At 42.5% G+C, this 18985-nt stretch overlaps 1 protein-coding gene across 2 annotated transcripts in view; it reads right to left on the minus strand.

Moving 5' to 3' along the window:
- The window catches only part of MAP3K1 (mitogen-activated protein kinase kinase kinase 1), a 139437-nt gene that overhangs the window by 85813 nt on the left and 34639 nt on the right, over positions 1-18985 (minus strand). For both annotated transcript variants that reach the window (XM_085845545.1, XM_085845546.1), the window contains exons 4-8: positions 10460-10654; positions 5790-5906; positions 4518-4666; positions 3961-4082; positions 1849-1930 (exon numbers count right to left, since the gene is read on the minus strand). In XM_085845545.1, coding sequence (XP_085701671.1) covers positions 1849-1930; positions 3961-4082; positions 4518-4666; positions 5790-5906; positions 10460-10654 — 665 coding nt within the window. The remainder of the gene's footprint in view (positions 1-1848; positions 1931-3960; positions 4083-4517; positions 4667-5789; positions 5907-10459; positions 10655-18985) is intronic.

The following is an 18985-nucleotide window of genomic DNA, read 5'->3' on the forward strand; positions in this document are numbered from 1 at the left end:
TCATCTGCCTTGATAGGGGCTTGTGGGTGTGACCATATTTTGTGTGTGACCTAATTTATGTAAAAATATGTGTGACGTGATTTATGAATGATGGGAAGGTGAAAGGAATGATGGGAAAGTGAAAAGTTTGCATTGAAGGCCATTACTCAGAACAAGAGAGAAAGGGGACAGACAATGCTGGTTTTACAATATGGACTATGAGTTTTTTTTTTTAGTCATATCTGGATATGAGCTATTGTGAATCTATCTACATTACATTGCATGTCACATTTGTTGCACCTTCTGACTCACGGAAACTAAATTGAGAAGGGTTCGAGACCAGTTTGAGACAACCGCGACGACTCTGACTATTTTGAGATAAAACTTGTCGCACGAATTTTTTGAACATGTTCAAAATTCCAGCGACACCAGATCGACGTCCTGTGACTCACGCGAGGAAATTGGGAACCACTGCGAACGTTTACAGACATTTTGGAGAATCCCTTTCGCATTTTGTCGTGAGCTGTCGCAGCCCAGTGAGATACAGGCTTTAAGCTAGGAAGCTGAAATTTGGGGACAAAAGTGAAAATTTGCTTTGGCAAAAAAAAACGTTATTTTTTATTTTTTTTGATTAATCAATTGATTGATTAATTACTTAATTATTATCGATTCATTAATTACTGATTTATTTCCTTTCTCATCCTGGCAATATCTCAGGCACTTTTTGCGCGAGGAAGCTGATATTTGGACACGACAGTGAACAAGTGATTTGGATACAAAGGGTATTTTTGATTTATTAATAAATAAATAAATTATTAAATTTTTTGATTAATTACTTAATTTTCAAAAAGTTCCACATTCAGATGAAACTGTGGTGGTTTAGGAATGTTATTCGCCAATTGATTAAGAAAGTAATGATTTACGATTATTATTTATTTATTTTAATTCACACAATTAAGCAATCAATTATTGTGCACCGCTCCCTCCTAATCCTGTCGCCATGTGCTGAAAGGAGGCATTGCTGAACGCCGAAGGTGCCCCGACGATGTCGCGCACTGGAACGTTTGTTATTTAATTATTTGGCATGGGAGCAGTGTACTTTGAATGTACCATGGGGGTTTTTTTTTCTTTTTAATAACCAATGATAGTTCTTCTGAGCGGACCACCACTGTCTATAAGGTAAACATGTACCATGTGTCACAGTCCACATCATCACTTTTTGTTGAATTCCTGTTTCTATGAATACACACCCCAAAAGATTACTCATTTGAGGTGACATCTACGAAGCCATTGGAGACGGGTACCCTGCGAGTAACTATTAACCACGAGGCTAGAGGTTGACAAAAACATAATCAGATCTGGTTAAAATTTTACCATGGTTTTCCAAGTCAACAAAACTTATTGTTACACTGATATTCTAAATGCTATATGTACTACTCAGTTGTCAGGCTGTAACCGTCATGGATGATGGCGTGATTGAGATATGTCCTTATCTTGCATGTAACATACTGTTTGTATGACCTGTACACTGAGCCTTATAATTGCTGGAGAAGGTAAGAAATAAAATGATACATTCGTCTTATAGATTTTCATCTTAATGAGAGCGGGATGGAAAATTGCCATCGATTTGATCAAAATCCATCCTTTTATGGATTCTTCATAGTGCGAGTCTACAATGATCAAAACACTATCATTCTTAAAATCACAGGATCTTGAGTTTCTCATTTTACAAAAAGGGCTTGGTAGTAATCCTTTCTCACCTTTGAACAAATGCAAAAAATAAAAAAAATACAAAGAAATGAGTGTTTTTTTTTTAACATGTTTTTTTCCTATTTGCGGATTACTGCACAGATAAATGTTCAGTCCTACCTTGGAAACTCATTTGCTCTCCATTTTGAACGGCAAAGAGGGCAGATTAGAGCTTCATGATTCCTTCTGCACTCCTCAGCCCCTGTGCAGATGCACATGCACACACTTAAACTACATCATCAATTAAAGACCACAACATCATCAATAGGTTTCAGCTCATTAGGTCCAGTACAGTGGTGGATCCAAATCACAAATAACTGCTCCATCCAGAAAGCAGTATATTTACCACAAACTCGATGTACACTCACATTTGGGCACAAAAGCACAGACAAATGCATGTGCACACGTGTGTGCAAAAAACAAGAACACACACACACACACACACACACACACACACACACACACACACACACACACACACACACACACACACACACACACACACACACACACACACACACACACACACACACACACACACACAACTTCAGCTCATATTACTGTGACATCTTTCACAAATAGCATACTCCAGCTCTTACTTACTTCTCTTTTTACGATTTGTTCTCTTTCCTTCAACATTGATGCATGTAATGTACCATAAGCATTCTCTCGGTAAATTTCCAAAAAGACAATGAGTGCAATCAGAATTTTAGGTGTCATGTAGTTTTGAAGCTATCAATTCAACCCCACATATTGTTGGTGATGCAGGATGTGTGTTCTTCCACATTGATCGGCATGACCCTGACTATTACCTCTGCCACCGAAGGGAGACGGAGGTTATGTTTTTATCCTTGTCTGTTTGCATGCCTGTTTGTCTGTCTGTCTGTCCATCTGTGAACAGGATATCTCAAGAAGTTTATGTGGACGGATAAGACGAAACTTGGTGGAGAGGTTGGGTGTGTGACAAGAATGAAATGATTCGATTTTGTTGAAGATCCAGATCATGATTAGTAGAATTTTAAAAGTGATTGTTCACCATTGAGAGATTGGGCCAAAAACGATATGGAACACAATATCTCAAAAAGTTGGGGGCGGATTCGACTGAACCTGAGTTTATGGACGGATTCGGACGTTAGACAAACATTGGCAATATGGTGTAAAAGCGACGCAGATTTGCCGACGTTGGTCCAGCGATAGGGATATGGTGTATTTAAGTCATCCGACGTTGCACAACGTTGATCCAATCGACAAAATTACGTTGGGCCAACGTCGGTAGCCAACATTGGCCCCCACGTTGGTGTGCTCTATCTGGGTTGGCTGCAGAGGAAACGTGCTGCATGAACTTTTATTTTCTCTTTCTTTTTTGATGTAGTTCACGTGTAATTTGGCGTGCTGTCATGACACGTGGAACTGAATTAACCATTTCAATCAAACCCTGTCGTGGGACTGATGGGCCTCATAATTTAGGCAAGTTATGATCCTCCTGACCACATCCAAAGCTTTCGTCCACAGCCTGATGGAATACTGCTCTACCCTCTGGGCTGGTGCTCTCACCGCTCACCTTTCTCAGCTTCGCACTGTGGAAACCAAGGCAATTAGGATCATTGGCATCTCCCGCGATGAGGCTGAGTCTTTGGGTCTCTCACTCTCACCACAGGCAGGTCGGTGGTGTTTCTGTCTTCTACCGTCTCCTCTCTGGCCTTGCCCCCCCTGCTCTGTCTGCAATATGTCCCCCCCCCCCATATTTCCACAGGGCATTCAAGGTCCGCCAGCAGCCCCCTTCTGGTAAAACTACCAAAATCAAGAATCACTGCTCACCTTCACTCTTTCATTCCTTTTTTCCCACCTTCGGAACAAACTCCCACACTCTATTCAATCCCTTCCCTCCAGGTCTTCAAAACAGCTGTTCACCACCATCTCTTATCTTCCCCCATCCAAAATCATGATCTTTTCTATCCCCGCTAATCCACCGCAAACCCAGCTTCTTCAAATTCCCTGCTTTCCCTGCTGAAAGTCTCTGTCATGTAAGGACTTGAAAGTCCCTGTGGTGTCCATCTTGCTGACTCTGTGTTCCCCCTCCCATCTCTCTTCATTCCACAGATCTCCTCATGTCTCTGTTCCACACTGTTTTGTCCTTCCCTTTCCCGCCCCTCTTGTTGTACGTTCTGTGTGTTAGATCTCATACAAGCCTCGACATCGTATACAAAAAAGTGATTTGTGCTGGAAGCTCACATATAGACATGCAGTGCTTGTGGAGCTTGTTGTGGCAGCCATCTTGACAGATTGTCAAATCTTCCTCCTCTTGCATCTCCAGCAAGCAGATAGGGCATGTTTGCTCTTCTGTATCTTCCTTGCTAGTGAGGTAGAGATAAATATGGGGACAGGAGATGACATGTTTAAAAGTATTTCAATACAAACCAAACATTAAATTTGATCTTTATGAACTCCATGTGAGAAATAACTTCAATCATTCGTTCAAGGTTTAGCCTGAAAGGTAACTATATCTCTCGCTCTCTCGCTCTCTCGCTCTCTCGCTCTCTCGCTCTCTCGCTCTCTCGCTCTCTCGCTCTCTCGCTCTCTCGCTCTCTCGCTCTCTCGCTCTCTCGCTCTCTCTCGCTCTCTCGCTCTCTCTCTCTCGCTCTCTCGCTCTCTCTCTCTCGCTCTCTCTCACTTTCTTTCTCGCTCTCTCTCACTTTCTTTCTCGCTCTCTCTCTCTCTCTCTCTCTCTCTCTCTCTCTCTCTCTCTCTCTCTCTCTCTCTCTCTCACTCTCTCTCTCTCACTCTCTCACCAGGTATCTGGGTTACTATTCAGGCCACTGGTCGTGCTCGAGGTCTGAGCTGCAACAGGCTGCCCGGACATCTTGGCCCTGGCCCCTGTGCCCGGAGCTCTAATCCGGCTGCTTCGCCATTTGTGGTATGCCTGGAACAGGCTCTCCACCTGCCAGCACGACATTGTATGTCAAAATGTAACAGGGACAGCAAGATAGCAGTGTGCTTGCCATTTAATTATCTAATCTGCTTTCAATCCCTGTCGTGGTGTTGTCTTTAAGCTGGCTGTTCCAAGTACAAGCACCTGCATGTGGAAGTAAAAGTTACAACAACATTTTTTGAAAAGATTAGTTCCATGAGTTGGTACCCTGAGTAAATTCCAAATTTTCTGTATGCCCCATTGCTGATAGTCAGTTAGTCCCTGACAAACCGAAGACATAATTAATCAACCGATGAGATGGAGTTTAAATAAATTTCACTGTGAGTGCACTTGTTTCAAGGCAATATTTTCCTCACACATTTGACTGGATAATTAAAAAATAGGGGCAATACCTCTGGGCTTTCATCTGGTAGAATAATGATACTGACGAAAAAGTCAACGTGGGACGGAATCGGCAAAATGTACCAATGAACCAACGTTGTAGCAAATACATATTTTGGGGGGCAACCCCTCCCCCCTATAAATCCCCTTCGACCCCGATTTTTTGAATCGTGTGAACAATCTTCGGTACGTCATGAGTGATGAAGGTGGTGGTCAAATTTCATTGAAGTTGTCTGTAGTTTCGGAGAAGAAAGCAAATACATATTTTGGGGGGCAACCCCCCGTTCATCCCTCAGACCCAGATTCTTTTTTAATGATGTGAACAAACGTTGGTACATCATGAGTGATGAAGGTTGTGGTCAAGTTCCATCAGAATTGTGTTGTTTATGAGAAGAAAGCAAATCCCTATTTTGGGGGGGCAACTCCCGTAGATCCCCTTAAAGCCAAATTTTTTTTTAATGCCATGAACAAACTTTGGTACATTCACGGTGATGAAGGTCGTGGTAAAGTTTCATCAAAATCGTATGTGTAGTTTCAGAGAAGAAGTTTTAAGTATTTGTGGACGGACGGACGACGCTCCATTCCATAAGCTCCCCAGGACGACATTCCAGGTGAGCTAAAAAAAAAAATCGTATTATACATTTTGTTTGGGAAAATTAATTAATGATATTGCAGTGTTTAAACGGAAATTTCAAAGCAATAAACAGTCCACGACACACTCCAATCCAAAACTTGATCATCTGTCATTCACCTCAAAGTTTTTTAGTGTTCTTCTCCACAGCAGGGGGTCTGAGGCCTTCAACTGGAAAACCCTGAGCATGACGAACAGGATGTGCACACAGAAAGCACCACGAGCACAGCTGCATGTCTGTGGAGGAAATAACCAAGCAGGATAACCAACACTTCGTCTCTCACTTCCAAATAGCATTCGTTGCTTATTATTACATCCACCACCGAAGGTGGACGTTGGTTATGTTTTCCGTCTGTGAGTAGGACATCTCAAAAGGTTATCGATGGATTTGGACAAAACTTGGTGGACAGGTTGGATGTGTGACAAAGACGAATTGATTAGATTTTGGCAAAGATCTGGATCCGGATGTGAGAATTTTTTTTCAAATTTTGAAAGAGATTGCTCACCAATGAGAGATGGAGCCTAAAAAAGATAGATTGCACGGTATCTCAAGAAGTTATTGACGGATTATGACAAAAGTTGGTGGCTGAGTAGGGTAGGTGAATAGAACAAGCCGATTAGATATTGGTTCAGGTCCGGATGCAGATCTGGCCTACCAGTGTGATACAAAACTTCAAGTGTTCAGCCTGGCGGAGGTACGTGCTCAGCCTGGACCGAGTGCCCTTCTTCTGGTTTTTGCTTTCACATCATATTTGAACGGGAAGAATGATGTTATGCGAGACATGATTAAATAGCATGATGACGGTCTACCGAAGCACGTGACAAGTTACTAAATTAATGAATTTTAAAAATCCGTTTAATTTCCAATCTGCTATGAAGGGAGATTAAAGTCAAACAAAAGTCGAATTTCTAAACCTGAGGATTATTAGATTTGTTCATTATGAAACTTTTCACTTTGCATACCGATGTAAAATATTAATTAACTTGTTGCAAATGCAACTCCAGAAGTCCAGCACACATTGCTTCATATAGGTCAGTACATCATGCATTTGATGATACAGTCATGCACGCATAATATATCACACATCATAGGGATCATGTTAATCATTAGAGAGACTCTAGTTTCATCCTGTGTCAGTTGTGGCAGCCATATTTCCACGATGGCTACCAAGGTTACTCAGCATAAGTTCATTGGCAATAATACTCCAATATTTGGTGGACATTTTAATGCAACTTAACCCCCCAACCTCAAAGCAACCCAAAATATTACACCAATTGTCTCAAAATTGAACTTAAATGACCCAATGGGCATAAATAAATTTTAATAACTTCTTTAAATGGCAACAGCACATCTCTGATCCATAACACGTACTCATAATGAAAAATAAAACATATTCATTCTACTGAACCATCGAGCTGCGGTTCGTAAAGAACATAGCTCCAAATGTGTCCTTCCACATTGTTGGAAGGGTGGAAGAGGATTTAGATTTGGGTTGGGATGCAGAAACCTAGTACCAATTAAGATCATGTAATTACAGATGTGCTGCACTTCAGAAAACAGTGAAGCGAACTCAAATCAAAGTCCTTAAACAACAGAGTACCAGAAGTTTAAATACTGCAGCATCGGAAACAAGAGGGAGGACGACATTATCAACAAATAGGGCATGAACAATTGGAGTCAAGAGGGCTTGGCAAGAGAGGTAGTGCTCTGAGCCAAAGTGAGTGCAGGTGACACAAGTGCCTCGGGAAGGCAACAAAGGTTTCTCAAACATCTACGGGAAGGCGAAGTACCACTTGGCATACTTGGGGTGAAAAATGTAAGGCTGAAGGTGAAACACTGCTTGGTTCACTGTGGGAAAAAGGTGTAAGGGCAAAGGTGAGCATCATTTGGTACACTTGAGGAGAAAGGTGTAAGGCTGCAATTGAAAATGACAATTGTCGGTGCTGGAGTCAAAGTTAAAAGGTGAAAGCCAGTGCAGATAAAAAAAAGCTGCTTGGGCAGAGTGCGAGACAGTCTTTGGGGAATTGCAGAGACGAGTTTGAAAGATAAGAAGATTGGCCAGGACACGAGCGAAGGAGCATCCATTGTCAAGTCCACGGTGGGATGTATGGAGCCCGGGGTGGTGAGCGCAGCACAAAGCCTGTGGAGGTTTGTGCAGTGGTGGACGCAGCATGAACCCTGAGTTGTGAGCACAGCAGTAGGCACTGCCAGCCAACAAACTCAGAAGTGATCCAGTGCTTGGTGGCTGAGAGATTGAGCCTGGACTCATAGCACTGGCTGAGGGACTGAGAAGCGAGTGGTTTACCTTTCCCCACAGTTATCACCAATTTTACTTTATACCATCAAACCTCTCAAACTATCGATATACATGTGGTTCACAAGTTAAATAAATTCCTGGATGGAAATGCATAGTTCTCAAAAACCACGCACGCACACGCACACACACACGCACACACACACGCACACACACTTCTGACAAGGCTGGTTAGCTGATTTGCCTATCATGTATGCAACTGGCTGTTACATCCATCATTAATATTCTGTACTGGGGGGGAAAGTATAAAAGCATGAATGCTTATCCTTTACTGCAGTAAGGCATGCAAATCTCTTGAGCAGAGCTCAATTTCTGGGTGGGCTTTTTAACTCGCCTATGCTAAAAAAATGCAACGTAGCAACTGCTTTTGGTGTTATTTAAAATTGCTTGGATGCTTGAAAACAGGTTCTTGTTCAGAAAATAATGTTTCCTCCTTTCATGAACACTACGAAAGCCGGAAATCTCTCCGACCTGAATTAAAAAAACGAAAACGGTCATAAAAACGATTTGGGCCTTCACAGTGTTAAAGCACCCCCCCACCCTTAACCAACCCCTACATTTTCCTTTGGATTTAGCACTATCCCAAGGCCTTAACGTCTTACATCTCTTCTCTGCGCAGAGCAATGGATAACATTCAACACAATGGATAACATGTAAAATATATAAAGGATAACCTTTCCTCAGACCTTTTGTCTTTGTCATGAGCTTTATTGAAATCACAGCATCCTTCTCTTGACAGAAGCAGAAATAACATTGGTCTCAGTGCAGTGAGAAACCCAAGGAGTGCAACAGGGAGCATACCCAAGAGCACGTCCGATCGTGGTACGTTTTGGACCTTCAAAGTCATGGTTAATTCAAGCCAGTGTCTTGCAACTTCGATTGTGGAAATCAAATGATGATACAAGTTGCCCATGGAATAATCCCTGCGTCCAGGCTGGATGAAAGTGTCCGAAAAAAAAAACAACTGCATAAAATCACCAGTGAAGGTGGTAAAAACGGGTACTCGTCCAGCTTGGCCTTGTGCTGGAGATTCAATTCCCGAGTCCCGAAGGAAGATCCTGCACTGGAGTAAATTGCCAAGACAGTGAGCCACTCACCGCAGCAGCTTTGCAATGAACAGACTTGCAAAAACTTTGCGATGAACAGATCCAGCTTTTAAAAGTGTTTATCTTGACGGTCTCTATATTTGCCAGTCCCCCCACTTCAATCCTCCTCAGTACCTCCACCATGTTCACCCTGGCCACGGTCTATCATTGGTTCCTTTCTGCCACAGATTTGAGGTGAAGGGCAGTGTGGCTGGGAAAGTGGGTGGGGAGTTGCAGCTCTGATGCCATGACTCATTGAGACTGCTATCTCTTCTCTTTTGCTGAAGAAACACACAGATCAGCTGAATACATAGACCTCATGAGCTCCTGTCCATTATGAAACCAAGATGGAGGCAAAAATCAGGCATGTTGTCTGTGTGGTTCCAAAATTGGCAGCATGAAAGACATGGATGGAAGGCACTTCAATGCACTTATAAAATTGCAACATCACATTAGACCTATTCATTGCACTTATAAAATCACAACATCAACAATGTCTGTTCATTGCTTGAAATGAAAGGTTGTGAAATCCGATATAGGGTGGATGTGAACTTCCACACTCGTGACATTTCAAATAATCAAATAATCCTCAGTGAGAAAACAGAAATGTACTGCAATTGAAATGTATGCACTCATCCCTCGATTTACGTAATATATACATTCTTGAAAGGTCATACATAAAGTGAACTTCCATATATCGAACCCTATTTTCCCATTGACTTGCATAATATAATTAAATATGCATTCCGACGAAAAAAATACCTTTACATCCAAGGTAATTACTTTCAGGTCTCTTTTCGCACTTCTTCTATCACTTGTACTTTATGGCCTTTTTCCAGACATCTTGACTGACTTTTACTGAAGTAAGAATGTTGAAAGAGGATGAAATCCTGCACATTACAGTATCAAGCGTGATCTACACAATAGACTGAACCAAAACAGGTCAAGCTTGAGTGGCATGAAGAGCATGGAAAAACTAGTGCAGTATGAAAAAAGCACACACAACCGACCTCCCAGGCAAAAATGCTACAGTTTGAACTATAGTATATGAAAGTTGTACTCTCATATACTGCAGTAGTCTGCAGAGAATTACTGCAGGAAATAGTTATTTTTTTGCCTGGTGGAGCAGTGTGAAAAATTTGTAATTCAGAGATTCAAAATTCTGTAAAAGGGAATTTTTACAACATATAATGAATTGGTTCCCTAATTTAGATGTTATGTTATAGTGGAATTCCACATATTGAGTTGCCATATTACGAGGGGTGTATGCATAGAAACAAAGGCACAAGTTAGAGGTTAGCTATCATAGGACGTATATTAATCTCCTATTACAGTTATTGCAAGTTTCTAAATAGATTTAGAATTTATGCACCAACAACAACCAACCTACCTGAGGACCTACAAACACACGGAACTTTGATCCAGGTGTGTCTCCTCCAATGAGGAGTGAGTTTGGGCCAATCTGTTGCAGCAGGTAAAGGCGAGCATGGAGCGCTTTGTTCACCCTTCGCCGTGCCTCCTCGATCCCAAATGGAGTCACAGCATCCGGGGAGGGGGCACGTCGTGGAGGTGTTACACGTCCACTCTGTGGAAAGGAAGAGGTTTGGACATACGTTTATTCCACGTGATGAATGAGCAGGTAAAGTAGTTCAATGGATGGAAATACCCCACTGTGCCTTTCAAAAAGAGCAGGCCATTGTGTGATGTCAATCTCAAATTCCTGCCCAAACCTACAGGGGGCACTGTATCAGTGACACAGCTGGGTTTAAGTAAAGAATCAACCAGCGGGTCGAATTGGGAATTTTATTATGGTTCAATATGCATTTACTGGAACATGATGGGTGGTACCCACAAATTCACATCCCTTCAACCTTGAGTTTTCGTCTCCATGTGAATTACTTTACATTCCTCCATTCAAGAAACATGGACCGTAATGTGTGTTCATGGCTTTAAAATGCTTCGAAATTGTGCATGATGCCAGAAGAATCAAAATGTGTGCTTGAGTGGAATGGATAGACAGTAGTTTTAACTCCTGAATTATTATTATTTTTTGAAAACTCTATTTGGGTTTATTCATGATTAATGGCGGTTTCTAATAATTAGAGGAAAAAAAATTCAAACAAAACTATCTTCAGTTATGCTTCTTACCTTTGTTAACCAATAATTTTTGTGAACAACAACAACACCAACAAAAAAAAAACAAAGTACCATGTGATACAGAATCATTACCCCATGCACGCGTGAAGCAAAAAGTGGAGTAAAGTAATTGGTTCACTTTGTCTAACAGCTTGATTTCAATTGAATTTTATATTTTGAGACATTGTAGAACATGAATCGGAACAGGAATCGACAGTTTGGCAGTACTTTGGCTCTGCTGTTTAGCAGCAAATTGTATGGAATTTCGTCTCGATCGTACATGAGCACAGAGGAGTAAGGTAATTTTGTTTTAGTCTGTATGTTCATCCGGCAATCAACCAAAATTTAAAATCATTCCAAAAAGGAAACAATGTTTTTCGGGACATGATAAAGGACACAAACAACAGGCACGAAGAATGAATGTAGTGTGATAAGGTGGTGTAAAAGACGCTGCATCAATGGCAGAAAACTCCCTGAATTTTTTTTCTACAACCTTTAAAATTTTTATTTTATTTCAAATGAATAATTATATTCTTGAACACCGAAGAACACAAATCGCCTTGTTGCCATTTCCAAAAACCTCGTTTTTCAGTACTTGGCCAATATATTATGCTATTTTACGCCATCTCAACTAGTCAAAGTTGTCGCTCGTGCTCTCAGCATTGGAGAATATTGAGATTCAGATAAAATCACAGTTCGTCATATATATATATATATATATATATATATATATATATATATATATATATATATATATATATATATATATATATATATATATATATATATATAGTTCGTGCTTGGAAATGCAAAGCAAGAGTTTAAAAAGTCCCCTTCCCATGTGCTTTTCCTCAATACTGGGTGGGCTAAAGTGTTCTATGAACCCTCAAATTTTTTTCCAGCAATCACTGAAATATCTGGCATTGCTACCAAAAAAAAAAATGGAAAAAGAAATGGCTATTATTTAATGCATTCCCTTAATTTATTGTACGAATATGAATTATCTGACCTCAAGAGCTGATATTAATAGTTAATGAAAAAGAGTGAAGAAAAGTGATTTCAAAGATATGTGAGAAAGTGATAAATGAGGGGGTGATGGAAAGCTTTAATAAGAGCCTCTTTTGTTCCAGATATTGTTAAAAAAAAAAAATGAAATTAATCCATGGGATGTGGAAGAATAATTTGTGAGGAAGATAGGAGGGAGCGAGGGTTAAACCCCCAAGAATACATTCCCTTTCTTTGCTTCTCTGCTGATTTCCTTATCAACAGCTTTCTTTGGCTGGGATGGCTGCTTTAATGTTTTCTTGAACTTTCAGCAACACTTGGGAATTTTATGTTGACTCGTAGATGACTGTAGGAAAATGTTTCTGGTTAACTTGCTAGTTAATATTGTGACTGTCATTTGATCTTGAAGGTAGAATCATTCCTATCAATGACTCTGTGTAATAATAATAATAGAGCAAAAAGCAGTTCCAAATAAAATTGGTCTGCTTACTCCATAACATACCTGACGAGCTCCTTGAGGAATTACTCAGCGAACAAAACAGGATCACAACATTTGAAAAAAGTTGTAGCCAAATGTTATGAAAACATTATTTTGTACATTTAAAAAAATAACATAATGAACACATTATCAGAACATCTTGCATGCTTAAAACGTTTTAAAAATATTTTGACAGTTATGATGTAAATTTGGAATATCGTAATAGCATTTTAAAAAATTACAACATTTGCAGAGTTTCAATGTTTTAATGATGTTATTAAAACCCTACAAAATAACTACATATCTGTGATCACCAAGTGATGATCGCCAAGGGTAAGCTTCTCTGGCACCTGTGATCCAATGATGGCCATATGATCTTGAGCATCAATATTTAGGGATGGAGTGTAAATTAAGAAAATGTGTCCCCATCTACAATCTACACATACAGTATAACTCAACATCATGAAAATCGGAGCAAATTATTCAAGGTATGATGAAAAAGTGTTTTTTGTTAATTAGGTCACAATATGAAAAAAGTAGGTCAAGGACACAAATCAAATATCAGATGCACATCAGTGCAGGTCCACAATTATGATGCATGAGCATCTTGGAAGGCCAAGCCGTCTTTAAGATTCAGCATTGGCAAAAATGAGCGATGCCAGAAAAAAAAACGTTTTTATCTTTTTTTCAGAATGCCATTTGACATTGATCTTTCACCCATATGGGTATGATGTAAATTAAGCATAAATGTGTCTTGCTGTACAGTAGGCTATCTAGGAAGAGCAATTTTGTTCCGATCGGACAAACATTAGTCCAGTTATGGTGAAAAATGTTAAAATGTCTATAATTGGGCCATGACCTTAAAATTATGTGAAGGTCAAAATAAACTATGTCAACCCCGCATACTTTTTTAGTCCCATTATTGACGCAAAATTTCATTCCAAAAGTCCAAGCCGGCTCTGAGATACAGTTTCGACATTGGCAGAAAAAAACAAAAGGAAGGAAAAAATAAAACACCGAAATGGTGGTTTAATACTCCGAGGGGTCTAATAAACTCAGGTGTACCATTAAAAACTGGGGGCACTAATTGTAGAAACAGACCATACAACAGGTATAAGCCTCCCCCTATCCCATCGGGGGAGGCATAATAAGATTGGCACAATGTTTTGTGACGTTTTAACAACATTATTTTATTTGCAAAGTAGTGGTGATTGGGAGTTCAGAATAAAGAATATAACCTCACAGTGTCAACCTTAGCGACTTCAGTCCGAGTATCATCCACTACATTGTAGCTTTAACAAGGAATAACAGGGAATACCAAAGGAAATTTGATGCAGGAAGAGGCCATTTGGACAATCATGCCTGTGCTACACCAACACCTCCGTCAAGATAACTATTTCATTTAATTGGAGGTTTGTTTGGGAGGAGTGAGGATAAAAAAATGTGGCAGGCTCAGGAACACCAGGGTATTAAAAATAAAAATGCTATTTTTTTTTCCCCTCAACACTCGGAGGGTGGAACGCTCGGAGGGTGGAACGCTCGGAGGGTCGAAGGGTTTTTGTGTTTTTTTTTTCTGGTTGTGAATCTTATTATGTTTTATTATTTATCTACATTTCTTTTTGGGAGGTAGGAGAGTGGGCAAAGGTGGTTCTCGAGTGAAGAATGAAGAATGTACAACACCGACTAAACACTATCCCTTGATGACACCCTCTCAAAGACATCACAATAAGCACAGATGAACACCAATACTCACAATCGCTCATCCATACTCAAGTTTGCGACAAGTCCTGCCAATATCCCTGTACCCCTTTATCGCCAATGTTTCTAGATACCTATCAAATTCCAATTTGGACCTATGTACTGTTTCTGCTACCGCGACCTTTCCTGGGAGACAATTCAATGCATTACCTTGAAGTTAATTCTGGTCCGAGACTGGTCCTTTTTCTATTAATTCAAATGAATTTAATTCTGGTCGTCTTATTTGATTGAAATACCCTTGCCTTACTGCCATACTAACTCTCCTCTTGTTTACTCTCAAACAATGTCACCCGGTCATATTCCACTGTCTATTCTGCTGAAGAACTTTTATGCACTTATTTTGTCTAAACCCTTTATTACCTTCAACATCTCCATCATATTCCCTTGTAATCACAAACTTTATGATGTACAAAGCACAGTCTCCTTCAGCTGCTCCTCATAGTTGACTCGAGCTAGGCACAGATCCAATCTAGTAGCCCTGTGATGAACCCTCCCTCTCTATGTCCTTCCTGAGTTTTGGTGACCAAAATGGCACACAATATTTTAGTCCAGCAGGAGCCCACGGAAATTCCGTGTAATATCCAGTGTCATGTGGTGTAAAATTTCAACCATAACGCTGCGTTGTACCAAAAGCATCACACTCTGACACCCATGTGTGGAGAGGGCAGGAGAGGGCAGTCAACAACAGGAAACTCCGCAAACTCCTCCCAACCTCTGGTCCTGCAGGCCGACGTTCCGTGGATAACTCAATGGCCCAGTGGGGTTTTGAAGCAAACACAACCGTCAATCAGCCAGCCAAATCTCCCAGTGTTCCTCTGTCGAACACCGCTTACCTTGGAGTAACGTGGCCCAAATAACCGAGGCTCGTGTCCTCAGCGCACATTTGGATTACTGTTGAGCGGAACAGAGACTGCAGCACTGGCAAGTTAACAGAGCAAAACAGTTGGGGTAAAACTTCCTGGTACTATTGTTGTGGGCCATGGTTTGGTGGCGATAAAAGACTACTAGGTGGAGCAGTCGAGTCGTCTCCACCGAACAACCCAGAATTTAGGTCGTGAGTCTCGGATAAGTCCGAAAGGTCACGGGTCCCTTAGCGAACCGTGGTCGCCAATATTTTGACGGCGTGGGGTAGGGTTAATTGCCTAACTTCAATATACCTAAGTACCCATGTCATCAAATTACCGGGGAAGTCACACCCTCGACGGACTCTGTCGAACCGGGTCGTCCGGTGTAACCGAGCAGTATTACCTGAGTCCGTCGGTCCAAACGACAACTTACGGCACATGGCCTCCCTAATTCTCAATACGCACCATGCTGGGTCAATGATAGAAACTACAGGCAACGAACTGGAACATTTAACAATTGGGGGTTTATTTATAATGGGGGGGGGGGCAATAATCGGGAAGGGAGACACAGAGCATAGTTACAATTGAAAAAAAGGCAGGAATGTACAGTGAAAAGAAAACACTTAACAATTCTATTTAACAGACTGGCCAAACACGAACGAACGAACGAACGAACGCACGCACGCACGCACGCACGCACGCACGCACGCACGCACACACACACACACACACACACACACACACACACACACACACACACACACACACACACACACACACACACACACACACACTCGAAATGGACCACGTGGGTCTTTATTCGGCCCCTCAGCCCAGAGGGAAGGCGAGCTGGGGGAACAGAGCCTGGCCGGGTACCTTCCCGCCTCATGCGGTCGCACCGGACTCCAACCACCACGATGGGACCCGAACTCACGTCCCGAAATCCACAGGCCCACGACCCTGGCTGCTCGGCCACCACCGCCACGAGCAGCCACTGCGAAGGACCGCAGACCACGACCGAGACCAAGCCACCGCGCCAGACCAGAAGCAATAGGCCACGATGACTGCAGTGCAATGGCCTGACAACCACTCCACTCTTTTTGCCAGGTCCAAGAGATTTCTTCCCCTCCCACTCGCCTCCTGATTGGACGAGGGGTTGTCGGGCGATCAGTGGCCTCCCCTCATTGGTCGGGGTGCCTCGGCCCTGCTCGCTCTTCGCCCATTGGCTGGAGGAAACGCTCCATGCCCTTCCTCGGAGCGGAGCCTCGATCTGAAGCGAATGGAGGCTCCACCCACGCCTTCAGCCAAAAACGCGTGGGTAATGGAGTCGATGGTACGGAGAGGTGGAGGGGGTTTGTTGTAAAAAAAAAAAAACTATCTATAAAGAAACTTCGCAGCGCACACATGTAATTCCCGTTCGACATAGGCGGTGGGGCCCTAACTATAAACACATACTTATCGAGATAACTGAACTGCAGGGGCTGCTGTCGGTTTGTGTGCAAATGGCTTCCAAATCCGTAACACTGTCGCTAGTGCAGACTGTGTGTGACCAATATGGAAAAGACAGGTTGGAATAAAACATGTTTGGGTTTATTTATACAGGGGGAATATGGTATGTGTAGTAAAGGTCTTATTAACAAAAATGGTAAAGCACATATGCAGGGCGTTTGTGAGGGTACGACAAGTATACAATGGGGGAATTTTGTTGGGCATGTATGTACAGCAAATAGAGCAGAGACACAGAGCAGAACTTGTTTCGTTCACACTGATGAACCTCTTCTACAATCTTACTTAATTATGGACACAAGAGACCTGAAACCAATCAGAATCACAACTGGAGAAATGTGTGAGAAAGAAAAGTAGATAAGATGTCAAGCAGAGCATGGGTACGGCTCCTTCCCACCTTATTCAGATGCGTGCAAGCTCATACCGCATTTCAACTTGTGTAAGCATTCCCTTGGTGGTTCTTGCGATCTGAACAGGCAAACGTGAGCGCAGGCTTGGCCAAAGGGCTCGTGGTAAGGAGAACTTGATGAAATGAATGCCCCGTAGATCAAGATGCTCGGTAGATGGAGATGCTCAGTAGATCGAGATGTTCCGTAGACCAAATGCTTGGAAGATCAAGATGCTTGGTGGATCGACCACCTGGTAGATCAAATGCTTGGTAGATCAAATGATCAGTGGATCAAGATGCTAGAGGGGTCGATCTCCTGGTAAATCAAGCACTCGGTAGATAAAACGCTTGGGAGATCAAAATGCTCCGTGGGTCAAACACTTCGTCGATCAAGATGCTCGGTGGATTGAACGCTTGGTTGATCAAGAGTTCGGGAGATCAATGCTTGGTAGATCAAATGCTTGGTAAATCAAGATGCTTGATGGATCAATAGTTCGGTAGATCAACAGCTCGGTAGATCAAACGCTCAATGGGTCGAACTCCTGGTGGATCAAATGCTGGGTAGATCAAATGCCTGGTAGATCAAACGCTCGGTAGATCAAGATGCTTGATGGGTGACACGCTCGGTAGATCAATATGCTCGATGAGTCGAACGCCTGGTGGATCAAATACTCAGTAGATCAAAAGTTCGGTGGCTTGAATGCTCAGTAGATCAAGATGCTTGATGGATCGAACGTTCGGTAGATCAAATGCTCGGTCAATCGAACGCTCCGTGGGTCGAACGCTCGGAGGGTCGAATGCTCGGAGGGTCGAACGCTCCGCGGATCGAACGCTCGGAGGGTCGAACGCTCGAACGCTCGGAGGGTCGAACGCTCGGTGGGTCGAACGCTCGGTGGGTCGAACGCTCGGAGGGTCGAACGCTCGGAGGGTCGAACGCTCGGAGGGTCGAACGCTCGGAGGGTCGAACGCTCGGAGGGTCGAACGCTCGGAGGGGCGAACGCTCGGAGGGTCGAACGCTCAGAGGGTCGAACGCTCAGAGGGTCGAACGCTCGGAGGGTCAAACGCTCGGTGGGTCGAACGCTCGGAGGGTCAAACGGTCGGTGGGTCGAACGCTCGGAAGGTCGCATGCTCGATAGATCGAATTCTCGGTCGATCAAACACTCGGTAGATCAAACTCTCAGTAGATTGAGATGCCTTTTAGATCTAGATGTTCCGAAAGGCTGCACTTCAATGTCCCTTGTTCAAGGTCTTTCACGTCCTCTCACCTCGGAGATCAAGCTAATCCGTTGTGTTCCGTGAAGCACACGATCGCATTCTTTTTACCTCCTCTCTTTAAGCAGGTCGAGCTAATATGTTGTTTCAGGAATGAGCAAGCTGACGCTGAACCACATGACATGTGCATGGCATCAGCTGCAACACCTGCAGTTTAATGACTTGCAGCTATAAATGTGTTGTTGTTTTCCAAGCGAACAAAAGAACCAAGAGATGACTTCAAGGCTAATAATTACTTCCATTGTTTCCAATTGGGGGTTTTGCATGAATTGAGATAACAATTCTATTTTCTTTCCACGTATTCAAGCACCCGCTTAAGAATCCTTTGTACAAGTCAAATGGTAATTTATGGTCCATTGTTTTGAAGCAACTGTGACGTAGGGCGTGTGGACTTATGACGGGATAATCTGAGATGTGGAATGGAAGAGGAGGGAGGGGGAGGTTTGAATGGCAAATCATAGAATGATGGGGCACAAGGAGCCACGAGCCTGAAAGGTGAACATGGCGAAGGACCGGCGATGGATGTGC

The sequence above is a fragment of the Eptatretus burgeri genome, chromosome 11, assembly GCF_056783735.1.
Source record: "Eptatretus burgeri isolate ZD-2024b chromosome 11, Ebu_testis_v1, whole genome shotgun sequence".
In the NCBI taxonomy this organism is placed as follows: Eukaryota; Metazoa; Chordata; class Myxini; order Myxiniformes; family Myxinidae; genus Eptatretus; species Eptatretus burgeri.